We start from the raw sequence: 16,940 nt of genomic DNA, 5'->3' as shown, positions 1-16,940 counted from the left end.
TGGGTCACAACATCCTCTTTTCAAAATAAAAGGTTAAAACTGGGTATGTACAAACTTTGGACAGGAATACAACATGAACAAACTGAAAAGCAGTGTCCCTTAACCTGGAAATCAGTGATTCTTTTTATACTCACATTGATAGTTTGCAGCTATATTTAAAAACACACTTTGCCTCCTTCTGTCTTGATTTTTAAATGTTCATAGACGGAGTTGTTCAGAAATGAAGCCATTTTGACTTACAGATGTGGAACTTTGTATTTCTAATTCAAATTTTCTAAGACAATTTTGTTTATCAATCACTTGCGGTAGAATCAAGGTGCTGCAGAGAGAAACCAACCAACATCGAGACAAAACTGAAAGAAAAATACAATTCATAACATTTTACTTTTAGGTAAAAATAATTTAAAAAAGATAAAATAATAAGTAAAATAAATCTATACAGCGATTGGGTCGATGGGTAAATATTTAAAGGTGCCATATGTAAGAATGTGGCCAAAAATGGTTACTACGTTCAAATTCAAAATACCTAGGTCTTTTAGGTTTTGTTTTCTGACGTAACTGGCAACCCGTGGTTGAGACTCTACTGACTGCAATGATTGGTAGACGACGGTAGGTGGCGCACCATGCCAAAACATGATTTCAAAACATAAAACATTATTTGCAGTCTGCAAAATATATTTTTTAATGCCAATATTTTGGCTGTACTGTTGTTGTTGGTGAGTTCAGTTTGTTATATGAACATTATTCCTGAGTCTCTCTGACATATGAGGAGGATTTAATAACCAGTTTCTTTAGATTTACTACATAATGTACCTTTAACATTTAAAAAAAATGATAAAAATAAATCTATACAACTATTGGGTCGCTGGGTAAATATTTAAAGGTACCATATGTAAGAATGTGACCAAAAATGATTACTACGTTCAAATTCAAAATATCTAGGTCTTTTAGGTTTTGTTTTCTGACGTAACTGGCAACCTGTGGTTGAGACTCTACTGACTGCAATGATTGGTAGACGGCGGTAGGTGGCGCCACATGCCAAAACATGATTTCAAAACATAAAACATTATTTGCAGTCTGCAAAATATTTTTTTTAATGCAAATATTTTGGCTGTACTGTTGTTGTTGGTGAGTTCAGTTTGTTATATGAACACTCTTCCTGAGTCTCTCTGACATATTAGGAGGATTTTATAACCAGTTTCTTTAGATTTACTACATAATGTACCTTTAACATTTAAAAAAAATGATAAAAATAAATCTATAAAACTATTGGGTTGATGGGTAAATATTTAAAATGACAAAAGAAGTTTCCGCCACTATTTTCTGTCATTGTTTTATTTTGAAAAGCAGATGCTGGCAACCCAACCGGCAACGTTTCAGTGCCTTTTTACCGTAACGTCCACAATACGCGAGCACTCTAAATTTAAGACCCGAATGCTTTAAACTACAGAGAGACTGTTGTGACTGATGACTTGACCGCGGTAACACAGTGGACGTGTAAAACGTCCGTCTTTTTCCCCTTCTTTTTAGTTTACACGGTGAAGCTCGGGCACCATCTTGCTTACGCCCATCCACCTCTCCTGTGAGAGGCAGCAGGGGCGGGTGTGATAGGGATTGTGCATGAGTGAGTGAGTGAGTGAGTGAGTGAGAAGGGTTTTTCAGATTTGAGCAGCAGAAAGAAAGGGCAGTTTCGAGGAAGTGACGGATTAGGCTCGGGGGACTGGTCATAGGAAGTTTGCTCGATGCTGGTGCCGCGCTGCTGAACCAAACTTTTCCCCGTTGTGAGCGACAGCGGCACCGAGGAACCGGCGTGGACGTTACACCGGCGTCGGTGGGGAAGTACACCGAGGAACCCCCTCTGTTATCGGGAGAAAAGAAGGAGTCACGGAGGAATTTCACTCCTGTTAAAACAACCCCCCTCCCTTCCCCTTTTCCTTATTCCCCCCGCGGCTCCTGTGTGTGTGTGTGTATTTTTTGTGTTGTTTTTTTTTTTTTTTGGGCTTGGATTCGTGATGGGGAAGGAGCAGGAGCTCCTCGAAGCGGCGCGCACGGGGAACCTGGCCGCCGTGGAGAAGCTTTTATCCGGGAAGCGACAGTCGGCGGGCACCGGGAGCGGGTTGTCTGGAGCCGGTGGAAGTAGCAACAGCGGCGGCCACGGCGCCTCCTCTCACCCACTCTCCAGTCTGCTCAGGTAGGCTTCAGGGATAGGGAAGGGGAGGCGGATATACCTGACCGGGGGGACGGCTTCCTACGTTGTCCCCGACCTTTTATTACACTATTATTTCTTCACCCATTTTTAGTACTTTCAGTATGACTGTCCAGTAGTAATGACTTTGCGTGGTCAAACGAACAGCCCGGACCCGGTGAAGCGTTGAGACGGCGACATGCTTCTTTGTTAGCTCCTCTGCCAGCGTTTACTGTAACGAGCAGGAAAAGAGCCTGCGATACAATTGTGCAACTAAACTGGATAAATGTGCTCCAAAAGCCGCCCACGGTTTCTTCACACACCGGTGCACACATGTTTAATTAATAGCCTACGCGTGTAGTCTAGACCCCCCGAACATCAGTGGTGATTTGAAGGAGGAGGAGAAGAAGAAAGCCAGATGTTAACAACACACTTTTAAACAACATTACTGCAACTAAAACAACAACAACAAACACTGTGTTCACCTTAAAAGGTAAAGTCATTGATGGGGTCAACGTTTCATCCATTTAATAGATGGCCTGTCATGCAATATTATTATTTATTTGTAAATTACAGATAAGAAGGCAAACCACAGTCGATACAGTATCTAAGTCAGGGGTCTCAAACTGGCGGCACGGGGGCCACATGCGGCCCCCCAATCGATTACATGAGCCCCCCCCCCACTTAATATCTTGTTATAATGAAAACATGGCCCACGACCTCAACGTCCTTTAAACACAGTGTGTAGCTGATAGAATATATTTTCTAGCGATGTTTTAATAAAAGTAATAATAAGACATTTGGTAATAATTATCCCATTATTAAATGTATCATATACAACATTCAGTTACATATATAAATACACTTGTTAGGGCCCGAGCCATGAATGGCAGTGGCCCCGAAACGGCTCCTGGTACGAATTTTAATTACTGTTGTCCACACTGTTATTTATGTAATTTAAAATAAATGTGTGTTTTTGATTAGTACGTTCATTTTGCATCATAATATTAGTAAGTATACGTGTGATATCATGATGCAATATTGTCAACAGTTTTTGTTCTCTAGGCCGACCCCCTCTTGACCACAGTAGATGCGCATTGGCCCCCAGGTCATTTGAGTTGGAGATCCCTGCTCTAAGTGTTTGGAGTAAAATGTCTGATTTGGAGTGATGGCGAAACAGAACAGGACTCCCCTTTTTCCAAAATGGGAGATATTAAAATTGGCTTAGATCCAGCCCGGCCAGGCCTTCTACTAACACACACCCCTCCTAATAATGTTCTGCTGCAGGCTAATGCCAAGTAATTGGATGAAATAGATCTGATAACTTTTTTATTTTTCGTCCTCCTGCACATGCTATCTCGGTTAAATACGCTCACCGCAACAGGGTTGTTCAGTTTCCCCGTGGGCTGCACGTGTATTGTTCCATAACCATATGATGCTTTAAGTGATGTTTACACCCAACGAGGAAGAAAAGAGCAGCCTCGTTGTTAAGAATTCCTCGCTAATGTCGTGTGCTATATATAGAGCTGCAGAAGTGAACAATAGCTGGTGAAGTGATGGTGATGGTGCTGCATTCTATTTTGGTGTTGAGCAAATGAAGGTGGACAACTGTCACTCAACACAGAGTATTGCTGCTGTGGGAGCTCTTCTTTTTTTTTTTTCTCCAGCTGCCAGCATCGTAGGGGAAAGTATTCAGGCGTAGCTCGAGGTGATGCAGCGCCATGTCACTTAGTGGAGACCGTGCAATGAACTCGGGGTAATTAAATTAAACCCTTGCGATCGGAAATCCCACGTCCAAATTCAGAGAAGTCATGCAGTCGAGGCCAGGGTGTTCTGTCTCTCATAGATCTGTGGGCGGTTGTGTCATCTGCTTGGTTTTGAGCAATCGATGTTTGGCAACGATAGCTCTCGGAAAAAGATCGGCCAGGAAATGAATTAACTAATGGTAGGTGGACTTAACAGGCCGTGTTACTTAACAACACATGAGCCTTATTGGGCAGACTATTAGACGAAAAAAAAAATAATTTGCAAGATTATTGACCTCAGGAAAGCCTCGGGGGATCGCTGCCGTTGTATACGTTTGATTTAGTTTGCATTATCAAAAATGTCAATACTTGTATGGACTTCACGGTGGATTTCTACAGTGGCACCAGCTGGCTGTGTTTGTTTTTTTTCTTTGACCAGAATCTCTTTGTACCCTATTAATCATCCATTGTTGGAAATGTAGGGCTTGTAATCCTGTCAGAGGAGATTTGATCTGTCGGAATGACCGGTTTCTTCAGTAAATTTACATACTGTGTTGGTTGTGTGGTCAGTGAGGGATGTCTGTTATTCAGGTCACTGCAGTGTTTTTACTTTATGAGAGGACATTTTTTGTGTATAGTAGGATATTCGGCCTTCACACATCAGATTAATCAATAGTCTGTGAAGGTGTGTTGTGTTGTTGTGTGTGTGTGTTTCCACTTCATTTTTAAGTGTTCCTGCTCTGGAATGGCTTGCATGTCAAGACCTGTCGTGTTTTTGTAACCAGGCAGTTGTCGAGCTCTGCTCTGCGGAATGCCTGCTTTCCCAGGAGGCTGTATCCAAGCGGGAGGATCGCCGCTGACCCCTGCGCGTTTAACACCGTCACCGCCCCCAAAGCATTTGTTATGAGGTGCTCCATTAACACCAAAATGAGCCGGGCAGCCCCCGCCCTCCCCATGTTGTAAGGTCGCAGTGGTAGCTGCAGTTTGGCTGATGCCAAAAAACATCTTACAACAACAAAATAACAGCAATAACACTTAGTCAGTTTCGTGGCTACATTTGCAGTGTGCTGCACCTCACTGTGATGACGGTTGCCAGACCTCCAGACCATAATTTTTTGATCCCAGAGGTCTTCACCTCTTACCAGCAACTTCCTTGCCCAGGTTGTCCAAACACAGCTGGCAGCTGCTGTGGTCTGACCGGAGGTACGACAAGTCCTTGGCAGGGAAAGTGCCTGCCCACTGTGGGGGAAATGAACAGAGGAATGCATGGGGTTTGGGGGGGACATGCACCCTGAGAGCTTAGCCAGATGTGGGCTCTTCTCCCAGCCTCACAGTTGTGTCTTTTGTCCCCTGGACAAAGCGTGGAATGACATCTTTTCATATTCATATTAGTTCCTTTTAAGACTATTATATACTCTTTAGTTTTAGCTAGAAAATTGAGCTGTCACTTGTTTAGAATTGGACCCTCCTGATTTCAGAAGCCTCATTGAGACTCGTGTTTGCCACTGCGATGGGCAGAAACAAGTGGAGCTTATTCACAATTTTGGTGGCTCTTGAAATTTAGTTTTGCCCTTCTTCTAAATACATTTCTGTCAGTGTTGTGATTACTTGGTTTGCATTTTAAGTGGCTTTGGCTAACATCCAGACGATTCCATCCCATCCCATTATTTTCACAATTTCTGGCTCATCCCAGGGAAAGCCGTGCTGCCAGACTGGTGTCAACTGTAAAAAAAAAAAGCATAACAAAAAGCACTTGCTCTCATTAAAAGAAGTCTTGTAGCGTCTCTGTCTACTCGGTACGTTCACATGGCATTAGATTAAAAAAATGGAATAATTGTATTAGTCTTCATACAACCACCACAGAGTTGTACTGAAGCTGATATGATGAGGCTGAGCGTGCTGCAGCCACACCTTCCACACCATATCATTTCAAACTGTGACTTACTGTCTGTGTCTTCAACTGCTTTTGTTTTTTTAACACTCAGACTTTTAAAATGCATGTAAACATGTTAGTCTGGCTGGAAAAATTATCTGTGGGACTAGCACACCCAGATAATACAATTTGGAGTCAAATTGCTCTTGCTCCGGTTTCCTCCCACGGTCCAAAAACATGCAGAGGTTAATTGGACATTGAATGTTGACTGTTGACTGTAAGCGTGAATGTTTGCTTGTCTCTGTCGCTGTATGTTGGCGACCTGTCCAGGGTGTACCCCGCCTTTTGCCCTATGTCAGCTGTGATTGGCTCCAGCGAACCCCCCGTGGCTCTCATGTGGAGGATAAAGTGGTAGACAATGGATGTATACTGGATCCCACCACTGGACCCAAACTGACCCAGAAATAATATGAAATCTGGGGTTATCCTGTATCTTACACCCACAATGCATTAAACTAGACTGTTTTGTCCCAGTTGGTACCAAATTGGAGGAACCGTACCAAAGTAGGGCGGATAAAGCGGTCAGAGACCACCCCTTCAGGCAGGTTAGGTTGCCGTGTAATCTCGGTACTGGTGCGCACCAAATCAACCGGTCCGAGACCTGCCTGAAGGGGTGGCCTCAGACTTCGTTTAGAACTCTGCATATGTGAAAGCTAACCGCACACCATGTCTGTTTGCTACATTGTAACATTTGTCTGACTGGTGCGGACCAAAGCAATCGAACTATAGGTGTGAAAGCGTCGCCCTAATTTAGTCATTCAATTCCCCAATAGTGCTGTATACTGGGACAAAGGCAGTAGTCTGGTGTAGTCGAGCTACAACCAAACCTTGACTTAACTGTGCATAGAAACATACTGACATCATATTGACTTATTTATCCACATGGAACTGGCGGAGCACCAAAATGCTATTTTTGGAAAACGGGTCCCAGAGTGAAAAAAAACTAATCTCAAAACACCACTCAATATGCAATTTTGGGAAATTGTCATTATCTTCTTGCGTTTGGAGTTTGTACACGGCGTGCAAGCTTTGAGTGCTTGCTCTCCATATTTATTGTATTTCTTTGGCAGCATCACAGCGGCACATACAGGCCTGGCATAGACGTTATATACTACAGTATTTATAGACCGTTTTGGAGGTTTTGTCTGTATGAAAACTTGAAACAATGCTGTGTTTACATGAAGAAAAAGCTCATATAGGAAAAGTTGTGTTGCTGTGCGAGTGTGAAGGTGCACTGTCGGACTTGTGATGGTGTGTCTGCAGATGCCGGGTTCACAGTGGGAATTTGACACCTTGCTTCTTCATTGTGTTTCACAGTAGCTATTAGAGTTCATGCAAACTGCCGCCACAGCGTTAACAAGGCAGCCTCGAGTTATGACCCTGTAGCTAAAAGCTAGCATGCACCGAGCCTGGAATTCCCATTTTCATTTGTTGTTGACCTCTGAACTGAGAGAGACTGTCGCCGGTCAGACACAGGAGGGGAGTGGTGGTTGCTGGGAAATCTAACACCAACGCGTTAGCATTCCTGGAGCATCTGAGTTTGGGATCCTCCGCTGTGCATGTTATGTTTACAGCCTGTGTTTGCTTAGTCTGAGAGTAAGGGCTTAGTCGCACTGATGAATTCCACATACGTTGTGTGTGTGTATGTTGGTGGGAGCAGAAACTTACAGATACAGTTTTAGTGTCCACATAATTGTCTTTATGGACCTGCTTTATTTTAAACTTATGGTGGTTTTCATCCAGGTTAAAGGATTCATGATTGTTTTGTAGAGGACAGGGTTCCCCAGGAGTTAGAAAATATACATGTGTTCTATAGTGCAATAATAAGTTAATAATGTTAATATTAATTTTAAATGGAGATGAAGAGTATGGTTCAACAGTTAATAGTTTGACTTCAGAATCACAATTTGGAACTTGGCCTTTGATTCTTCTTGATCATCTATGCAAAATAAAATGTTTTATATCTTTATTTTTTCAGTTAATGTCTTGATTGTGTCCTGTGTAGAGCTGCAACTAACGATTACTTTCCATAAAATGTCAGAAAGTGCTTAAAAAATTTGATCAGTCATTGTCAAACTGATTTTATGATTTTTATGATTTTAATTTTTAATGATTTCTTTGTTTTATGGGACAAATAAACCATAACGTATTCACATTTAAGAAGCTGAAACAATCCGAAATAAGGTTTTAATCATGAAAAAAAGCTTCAAACTGATTAATCGATTATCAAAATAGTTGACGTTGAATTTATTAATTGATTTAATGTTTCAGCCCATCATTTTGTGACACGGTGAATGTTAAACCGAAGCTTAAAATGTTCATTTTTGGGAATCGAATTGCAGTATCTCTCCAAAAAAAAAACCACAATTAGATCTTTAAGCAGAGTAGTTCAGCCCTACTGAAGAAGAGCTCGGACACAAAACACTGAGGAGAAAGTTACTCATGTGCACATATTTACTGACTCCTCCTCCTCGTGCTTGTTGTGAACTGTGTTTCACCCCAGTCAGCGAACCTTGTAATAACAAACGGACAAATGGAAAAGATAAGTCTTGTGTGTTTCTGTGTGTGCGAGTGCGATTATTAATATGAACTTAGAAGTACAAGAACAACAACAGCCCTCTTTCCTGTGCAGGTGCTAGCAGCCCTCGACCCAGACGTTTTAGCCTTTTAGTGTCTGGCGTCTTTCTGCTTTCTCTAACTTTCTGCTACTCTCGGCAAACTTCTTGCCCACCTGCTGGGCCAAAGCCAACCTCCGCTCCACTCCACAGACATCAAACATGTTGCACTTGGAGCCAGAGTTATGGCGCTGCCCCTCCGTATGTTCACAGGAAACTGTTTAGCCAGGGTATTTTCTCGAAATTCCCCCACACTCTGCTGTTTCTGCATCCTTATAAAAGAAGCACAATGTGGGCTGGTGTTTTCCGTACCATGACTAAGCACTACTACTACTACTCTAAAAACACGACTCTGTTTTAGATTAAAAAATGCGCTTTTTGCAAGCCTGAAAATATGGCGACGTTTGAAAATGCTCCTGGCTTTGATTGGTTGAAAGCTCCAGAGCTGGACAGGCAGAAATCCTTTGAAAAGAACGACCCAGTTACCTGCATTCACGTCCTAATTGGTTGTTATTGGACTTGACTAAAGCTCAATTTATACTCCTGCGTCAAGTGCTCTACGTCGGTTACGAAGAGAGCCTCTCTGTTGTCTCCGACTGCATGAAGTGTCCGTCACTCCGTCAAGGGGCAACGGAGACGGCAAGGGCTGCGATTGGTCCTCAGCCAGTCTCTGGGCGGCACCCAACGGGCATGCGGTGGGTGACCTGATGATTAATATGAGGTAGCACATGGCGTAGAAGTAGAAATTTACCGGCCGACATTCAGAAGTACCTGAAGTGGTTTTCTGTGTCCATGTCCTTCAACGGTCCAATAAGGTTGTTAAATTCGTTAAAATCGTAATAATGTGTCAAAAGTTTCAATGTTATTCAGCTGCAACAACGATAACGGTCTTTCTCTCTCGGACGCCATTGCTCACTGTAGCCAGAAGCACAACAACCTTGCGCAGCGACCCCTACTGATCGGGTGGGAAATTGCAGTGCGTATCCGGCACCACGACGGAGGACTATGAAGGCTCGGGGGGGCTTCCATGGTTACGCAGTTGGATAGCGCATTACGCAGTTGTAGAAGTAATAATGTGGCCTTAACAGCGATGAACTAAAAGTGCCGTAACAGTGCTTTCAGTTTCTTGTTTTCAGCTTTTTCAAAAGAAATTCTCGGTCATTCTTTTTGCTGCTTTTGTTTCTTGTAGGGAATGCACAATATTGGACGTTTGGCCATTAACCGAAATGCTGTATAGTAGAGTGCTTGGGCCAATAACCGATACTGATATGCAGTATATACACATTTTTTTCTTGCCCCCAACTGCAGAAGTCAAATGTTCTCTTCTCTAGTTAAATTAGCAGCATGTAGATGCATTTTCTTCACTGAGCAAAATAAATAAGCACAATAAAATGAAATGGTTGTAGAGATCTATGTAGCTGTTCAGTGGTGTTGGTGTAGGGAAATGATGTTTTTTTTAGAAGACGGGATGTGACTGAATGTGAATTTCTTTTGCCAATTCTTGCCCCCTTTCTATCTCGATTCTTCCCTTTTCGATATATATTCATCGCACATTTGCAGCCTGCCATTAGTGCTTTTCATGCCCATCATTTTGATTGTTCTGCTGGAGCCTCCTGGACCGCGCTCTCATCACAGACTGTGGGCATATGCAGTTTATTCACACCTCCTGCTGTAGCACAGTCGCTCTGTGAGAAGCTCATTATGGAGCGTTTGTGGGCCACGTTGATGACTCAATCAAGGGTTTTTTTCTTTCTTCTTTTTTGTCGAGACTGAATGGGAAAACGAAGAAATTTCTATGTCTCCAAGCATCAGCTGTGAGACGGAGAGAGTCTTTATTGGCACTTTATATTTATGGCGTAAATATCAACGACAACAACGATCGATGTTTTGTTTTGAATGTACATTTTCAGTGCAACCTTTGTTGGTTTTTGTTGTTGTTGAAGTTGTTATTCTGCCTTTGCTTGGTCTTAGTGAACAGAAACATTACTAACGATTATTTTCTTGATCGATTAATCTGTAGATTATTTTCTCGATGGCTCGATTAATCGTTTGGTCCATAAAATGTCTGAAAATGCTAAAAAAACAAAAAAAAAACGTTGATCAGTGTTTGTCAAACCTGGAAATGTTGGGTGATGTTCTCGAATGTCTCGTTTTGTCCACAGACCAAAATGATTCAGTTTTAATGATTTCTTTGTGATGTGGAGCAAGATATTCACATTTAAGAAGCTAAAACAATCAGAAGTATTGTTTTAATAATGAAAAGTTTCAATTTTTGTTTATCAAAATAGGTGACTATTAATTTAGTTATCAATTCACTGTTTCAGCTCTACTCCATATAACAAAGAATTTATAAAAACAGACTTGTGGCCAAAAGAAGACAAAAATATCTACAGTCATACTCCACTGGACACTGAGAAACACAGAGTTGTGTGGAGCTGATGGGTATTGTGTAAAATCACTTAACAGTGGTTTGAATATAATGGATATTTGCCAGTATTTCAAAGCTACGCGCTACTATTTTAACAGGGAGACCGAGATTTATTGTTAGTCAGAGATTTATTTGCTAAGGCCTCGTCATAGATGTGTCATTGATTGCTTGTTGCAACAGTTGTGTCTGTTGCTGCTGAACTTGTGATACAGGTTCACAGCTCTGAATGTGTCATCCTTTACTAGACTCCTACGTGATGAGCGTGTGCCGCTTCCTCACAGTTGTTGTACGTTGGGCTGAACATGGCATCTTGGGGAGAGAGTTAGCTCGCTCAGTCAGTCAGTCAGTCGACGTCGTCTCCCGTTCGGCCGGGAGGAATCTGGCAGGTACCGCCATCTCTTCCCCTGCTGAGGAGCAGATGCTCAGGTTGGCTGTTTGGCAGCAGGACATCTGGTTTCACCAGCCGCCAGCCGCCGGCTTAATTAAGCCCAATTTCCTCCACGGTGGCTGACATGCGCCAGTCACTGCTGGGCTCAGAGCCCTGGGCCAGACTAATCCTCCTGGCAGTGTGGTCCCACCGCTAATAGGCTGGAGGACAAATCTGTTTATTTGATACCGATTCACACTCACCTGGGTTCTTATTTGCTTAAAACCTACTACTGAATTTTGATGTGCGTTGATGCATTTACTGTGAAGGCCACATTATACTTCTCCGACTGCGTAATGCGTTATCCGACTGCGTCACCGCGGAGACGCCTCGAGCCTTTGTACTTCTGCGTCGTGGTGACGGACACGCTCTGCAATTTCCCGCCCGATCAGTAGGGGTTGCTGCGCAAGGTTGTTGTGCTTATGGCTACAGTGAGCAATGGCGTCCGAGAGAGAAAGAGAGAGAAAGACTGTTGTTGTTGAAACGGTTGCCGTTTGTCACTTTTCTGTGTGACGGAACGCAGTTTTAAGATCATTTGAGGCGAGAAATTGGCCATTTAGAGTCTAAACATGTGCTGTGTGTGTTAAGATATGACATATTTATAGTTTGGCAGCGACGTTATTGGCGGGGATCAGCTCCGCCTCTGTGGACGCTCGGTGCTCACTGTGAGCCGGCACAGAGCAGCTTCGCTCGGCCTGTCCTGAGGACCAATCGCAGCTCTTGCCGTCTCTGTGTCCCTTGACGGAGTGACGGACACTTAAAAAATATTTTGTGCAGTCGGAGACGACGCAGAGGCTCTTCGACAGGCTCTCCGTTGACGCAGAGGACTCTGCGTAACCTACGCAGAGCACTTTACGCAGAAGTATAAATTGGGCTTGAACATCTGTTGTTGATGTTATGTTATGTTATGTATATGACCTTTTTCTCCCAGAAGTTACAAACATACACTGAACAAAAGTAACACAAACTGGTGTTTTGTGTGGTTTTTCAAAATAGAAACTTCAAAAAAAACAAAAAAAACATGTTAGTTTATGAATCGATTCAGAATTGTGTATGATTAGAATCGCGATTCTTATATGAATCAATTTGTTCCCCCACCCCTAATAGTATGTGCTTTATCACTTGATAAAGAAGGATATTTGTTCTCTCCACGCATACGTATATACAAAATGCTCTATAGAGCTATGCGCGTATCTTCAAACATGAATGCAAATATTTATTTAAAAGTGATTTAATCTCAATGCCACATCCATTTAAATGGACCACAAAATTGACTTCATCGTTTTTAATAATGTAATATTTATTGTTAAAAGCAACACTAGTACAGAAGTGATTGTATAAGCTTGTGTTTTTTTGTGAATGGTACATGTGCGTCACATAAACTAATAAGTGCAGATCATGCTTAAAAGAAGGGAAAATGTCATCCCTCCTCGTCTCACACTGGCTCTTTGCACAGCACACAGCAGAATTAACGCCCTCCCAGAATCTCTTTCAAACTTCAGCTTCATCCCGCTGATATTCCCTCAGGGAAATTAAGGATTAGGCCAGCTTTTCAAACAGGAATTCCTCAGCCAGTTCCCATGAATGTGTCCCCCCCCGCCCCCCTTCCCCCCCCCAACCAAACCCAATCAACTGTTTTGCCCCCCCATCTCCCTGCTACGGGCCAAAGCCCCAAACCCGTCGGATAGGTTGGTAGTGAGCCGTAGTAAGAGGATGAAGTGGATTGTCGAGCAGCATTCTGACTCATGCCCTTGAGCACCGTGCTGCCAAAATGCTGAGAGGACGTCACACTTTTGACTGCACTTAAAGCTGCGGCACCACAGGCAGCGCTGCTTACAGCGAAACGTTAATATTGTGAGTGACGGTGGGAGAAATGTATTGAGCAGACGGTTTCATTTCCTCGGCGCGTTAGAGAGACCGTTGATATGAATCGTTATCATCCATTAGTGCTGTAATGTTATGGGAAAAAAAACCACAGAGGCGGATAATATTGTGGTTTATGCTGCGTTACACCCTCTGTTGGAGGGTTTTGTCGAACATTTGGGGTTTTCTCGGTGGCTTTTGTGGTATTTCTGACCGTGTCGCATCAGTCATATCCACTGTGGACGTCCAGTGTGAAACACAGCACTAACATTTGCCTTTTATTCTAGATTTTCTTTGATTTGACATGAGACTCGTGCGTCTTGTGATGCATCAGAGAGGCTTTGTATTGCAGAACTAAGCAAGTCATTGTTAGTCATTTCTGCAACGGAGCTTAAAAAGCATGACGTTCGCTGGCAGGAAATGACCAAGCAAATGACAGCAGACCTGTTAATTGTGGACTCTGATAATCATGATTTGCTCTGTGTCTGAATTTGTTCAATTCCGAACTTGTCGTAGCCGCTGCTCCGTTTGTGTTTATGTTTATTTCTTTATGGGGATTTGCCGTAAGCCCTTACATAACTCTTATCTAGGGCAGCAGCTGAAGGTCTGCCTCTGTCTCTGTTTTTTTTTTTTTTTTTTGCCTTTTGATGTGTTTACCGGCCATGTGCAAGCCATCTTTTGCTTTTCTCTTTACTGCAAATTTGGTTACTGGCGCTGAAGAAAACGAGGAGTGAAAACGTGCACTTTGTGAAGCTGCATGAGCTGACAATGATTGCACACTCTTTTTTCCATTTTTAAACATTTTAGGACTGGGTTCAACAATCTAGATTTTCCAATTCACACCAATCTTCATTTGAAAGATCCAATATGGATTCGTAGAATCCTTAGAGCAATATTTGTACACTACCATTCAAAGATTTAGGGTCACTTAGAAATGTCATTATTTTTTGAAGGAAAATCACTTTTTTTCAATGACTATAACATTAAATGAATAAGAAATACACTCTATACATTGTTCATGTAGTAAACGACTATTCTAGCTGCAAACGTCTGGTTTTAAATGGAGTACATAGGTGTATAGAGGCACATTTCCAGTGTTCTAATGGTACATTGTGTTTGCTAATCGCATTAGAAGGCTATTGGATGATTAGAAAACCCTTGAAAACCGTTGTGCAATGATGTTAGCACAGCTGAAAACAGTTTTGCTGGTTCTTTGACGAAAGGGCACAATTATTATTTTGAATAAAAACATTATTTCTATTCTTGTCAATGTCTTGACTATATTTTCTATTCATTTTGCAACTCTTTCGATGAATAAAAGTGTGACTTTTAATGGAAAACATTGTATAGTATTATAACCTCAGTATTTGCCCACGTGGTACTTGACTGTGATATTCTGGGGGGTGACAACATTGGTTTTTACAGAGTGAGCCATCTCGCTGAGAGTGGCAAACATGATGGCAGGCGCCTGTTTGTGTGTGTGTGCTGTGTGCGCCCTCGTCTTTCTATGCGCGTGTGGGCCACCCCCTGGCAAACGCCACCTTCTTTGTGGGGACATTTTTCCTTGTGGGGACATTGTGCCTGGTCCCAACCAGGAAAATGCTCCTGTGACCCCAGTGGGTCATCTGTCAAAGTTTGTGCACAGAGGTCCTCATAGACTTAGAAAACTCAGAAGCATGTGTGTGTGTGTGTGTGTGTGTGTGTGTGAGATGCCTCTGCTCACTCCATTAGCTCCGATAACTCCGCTGCCAACTCTGCTTTTAAGCTGCAGGTGGAACTAACTGCTAAACTAACAGCTGAATCTGCAACTGCGTTGTGTGAGTTTGAACCAGAAATACTTCCACACGCCACGTAACAGCATTGTTGTCTTCCTCTGATTTGATAAGCAAAGAGAGCTGCTGCTGCTGGACAAATTGGTAATTATTTCAAGCTGTCTGATGATTCTAGGTTGGATATTTTGAATTGAAATATGTTTTTATTCTTAATTTTGTACAATTTGCAGCATTAGTTCTCTGATAAGATGGATAGATGGATGTATGTGCTTTATTTTATTGATCCCAAGCTGGGAAATTTCAGTGTAGCAACACAACGAAATGAAAAAAGAGCCCAAAAAAAGAACAAACATAGTAATATAAAAATGTGTTTTTAAAACGGTATAAATAAGGAGTACTGATTGTAGTGCAAAATAAAATCCAATACTAGGTGCATATATATTGTCCTTTCTCTTCCCCATTTATCCTTTCACCCCAACCGGACGAGGCAGATGTTGTCTATGTACAGCGCCTCGAGATGGTGTATGTTGTGATTTGGAGCTATAAAATCAAAATTGAATTGAATATCAGGTGCCTAATCTCTTCCCATAAAGAAGCAAATTTGGTATGAACACTGAAATATCTCAAATGGGGGACCTTGTGAATCGGAAGCAAATTGATTAAGGAAATCGGTAGCAACACCCACCCTTAGAAAAATGACTAGGCGAATGTTGTGTCTTCTGTGCTCCGTCGAGCACATTGTTCTGCAGGCTGCACTCGAGCCCTCCAAGACACTCATTTAACGAGACAGCTCTGACTGTGTAATTGCAGGCTGCTCCGAGCTATTATGGGAGATGCATTTTTAGGGGGCAAAATGGCCATTACTGCGACAAAATCCAGCCGCGTGTGTGTGTGTGTGTGCGTGAAGCAAAGTTGCACTGTAGCCGATGCGATGACGGTGTGTGTGAGCATGCTGCTGCTGCCACTCCTCCAACGATGGATAAAACATGGACCAATTCATCCGTGTCTGACCGTGAGTGTGTTCAAAATGGTCTGATGTGTTGTTTCTCTTGGTGGCAGAGAGAGAGAGAGAGAGAGAGAGAGAGAGAACTCTCTCACTCACACAGCTCTTTGCCAGCATAACCCAGTAATCATTTATGAAGCTGCTAAATCTGGGGTTAAGGCTATTTTCCATATCATAAGCTGTGTCCATGTCGTACACACATAATGTTAAATGCCCTTGGATTATATAGATATTTGACATATTGCACATTACAGGTCAACCAAATAATTTGTTTTGATTCCAAAAAGTAGATTTGTCATTGTTCTTACACGTTTTATGTTATTGACCTCCACCGTGTTTTTGCCGGAGTTTGTTTGTTTGTCTGTCTGTTAACGACATAACTTGAAAAGTCACTGACGGATTTGGAGGAAATGTCCAAAATGGGACCAGGAAGAATTGATTAAATTTTGGGCGTGATCCGTAGACGCTATCGCTATTTTATAGCTATTTTGTAGGCACTGAGCTGCTCCAAGTGCTTTTCTAGTTGACCTCCACCAGGAGTTTTTTGTTTGTTTGTTTGTGCATCTGTTAGCAACATAACTCAAAGTCACGGACAGATTTGGATGAAATTTCAGGAAACCAGGAACAAGTGATACAATTTTGGGCATGATCCGCAGGGTGTATTTTGTAAGCACTGAGCTGCCTTGGCGGAGGTCTGCGCTCTCCGAGTGCTTTTCTAGGTAGTAATGAAACTAGTGAAATATTCTAAAAGAAAAGACTTAAACTTCAGGACACACTGTCAGGACTTCACTCCAGGATTCTCAGTCATTCTGCCATTATTAATAAGCAAATAGTTAAAAAAAAGTTTCTTCTGAGAGAAGAACTCTTGCAGTCGTCTTTGATTCTCTGTGAGGTTTTGCTCCCGTTCTCTTTCTCCATGGCAAACGACTCTGGTCTCGGATATTTGGTTCACTCGAGCTGGGATTTCCG

At 42.4% G+C, this 16,940-nt stretch overlaps 1 protein-coding gene across 1 annotated transcript in view; it reads left to right on the top strand.

Moving 5' to 3' along the window:
• Nucleotides 1-2,012: 2,012 nt before the first annotated feature.
• Nucleotides 2,013-16,940, top strand: part of LOC310931945 (ankyrin repeat and SAM domain-containing protein 1A) — a gene marked incomplete at its 5' end in the record, with an annotated part of 73,245 nt that continues 58,317 nt past the window's right edge. Inside the window, one exon of the mRNA XM_083895191.1 lies at nt 2,013-2,191. Coding sequence (XP_083751317.1) covers nt 2,013-2,191 — 179 coding nt within the window. The remainder of the gene's footprint in view (nt 2,192-16,940) is intronic.

Source organism: Microchirus variegatus (genome assembly GCF_963457635.1).
Source record: "Microchirus variegatus genome assembly, chromosome: 9".
Classification (NCBI taxonomy): domain Eukaryota; kingdom Metazoa; phylum Chordata; class Actinopteri; order Pleuronectiformes; family Soleidae; genus Microchirus; species Microchirus variegatus.
The sequence above is the reverse complement of the archived record's forward strand: the minus strand, read 5'-3'. Positions and strand labels throughout refer to the sequence as shown.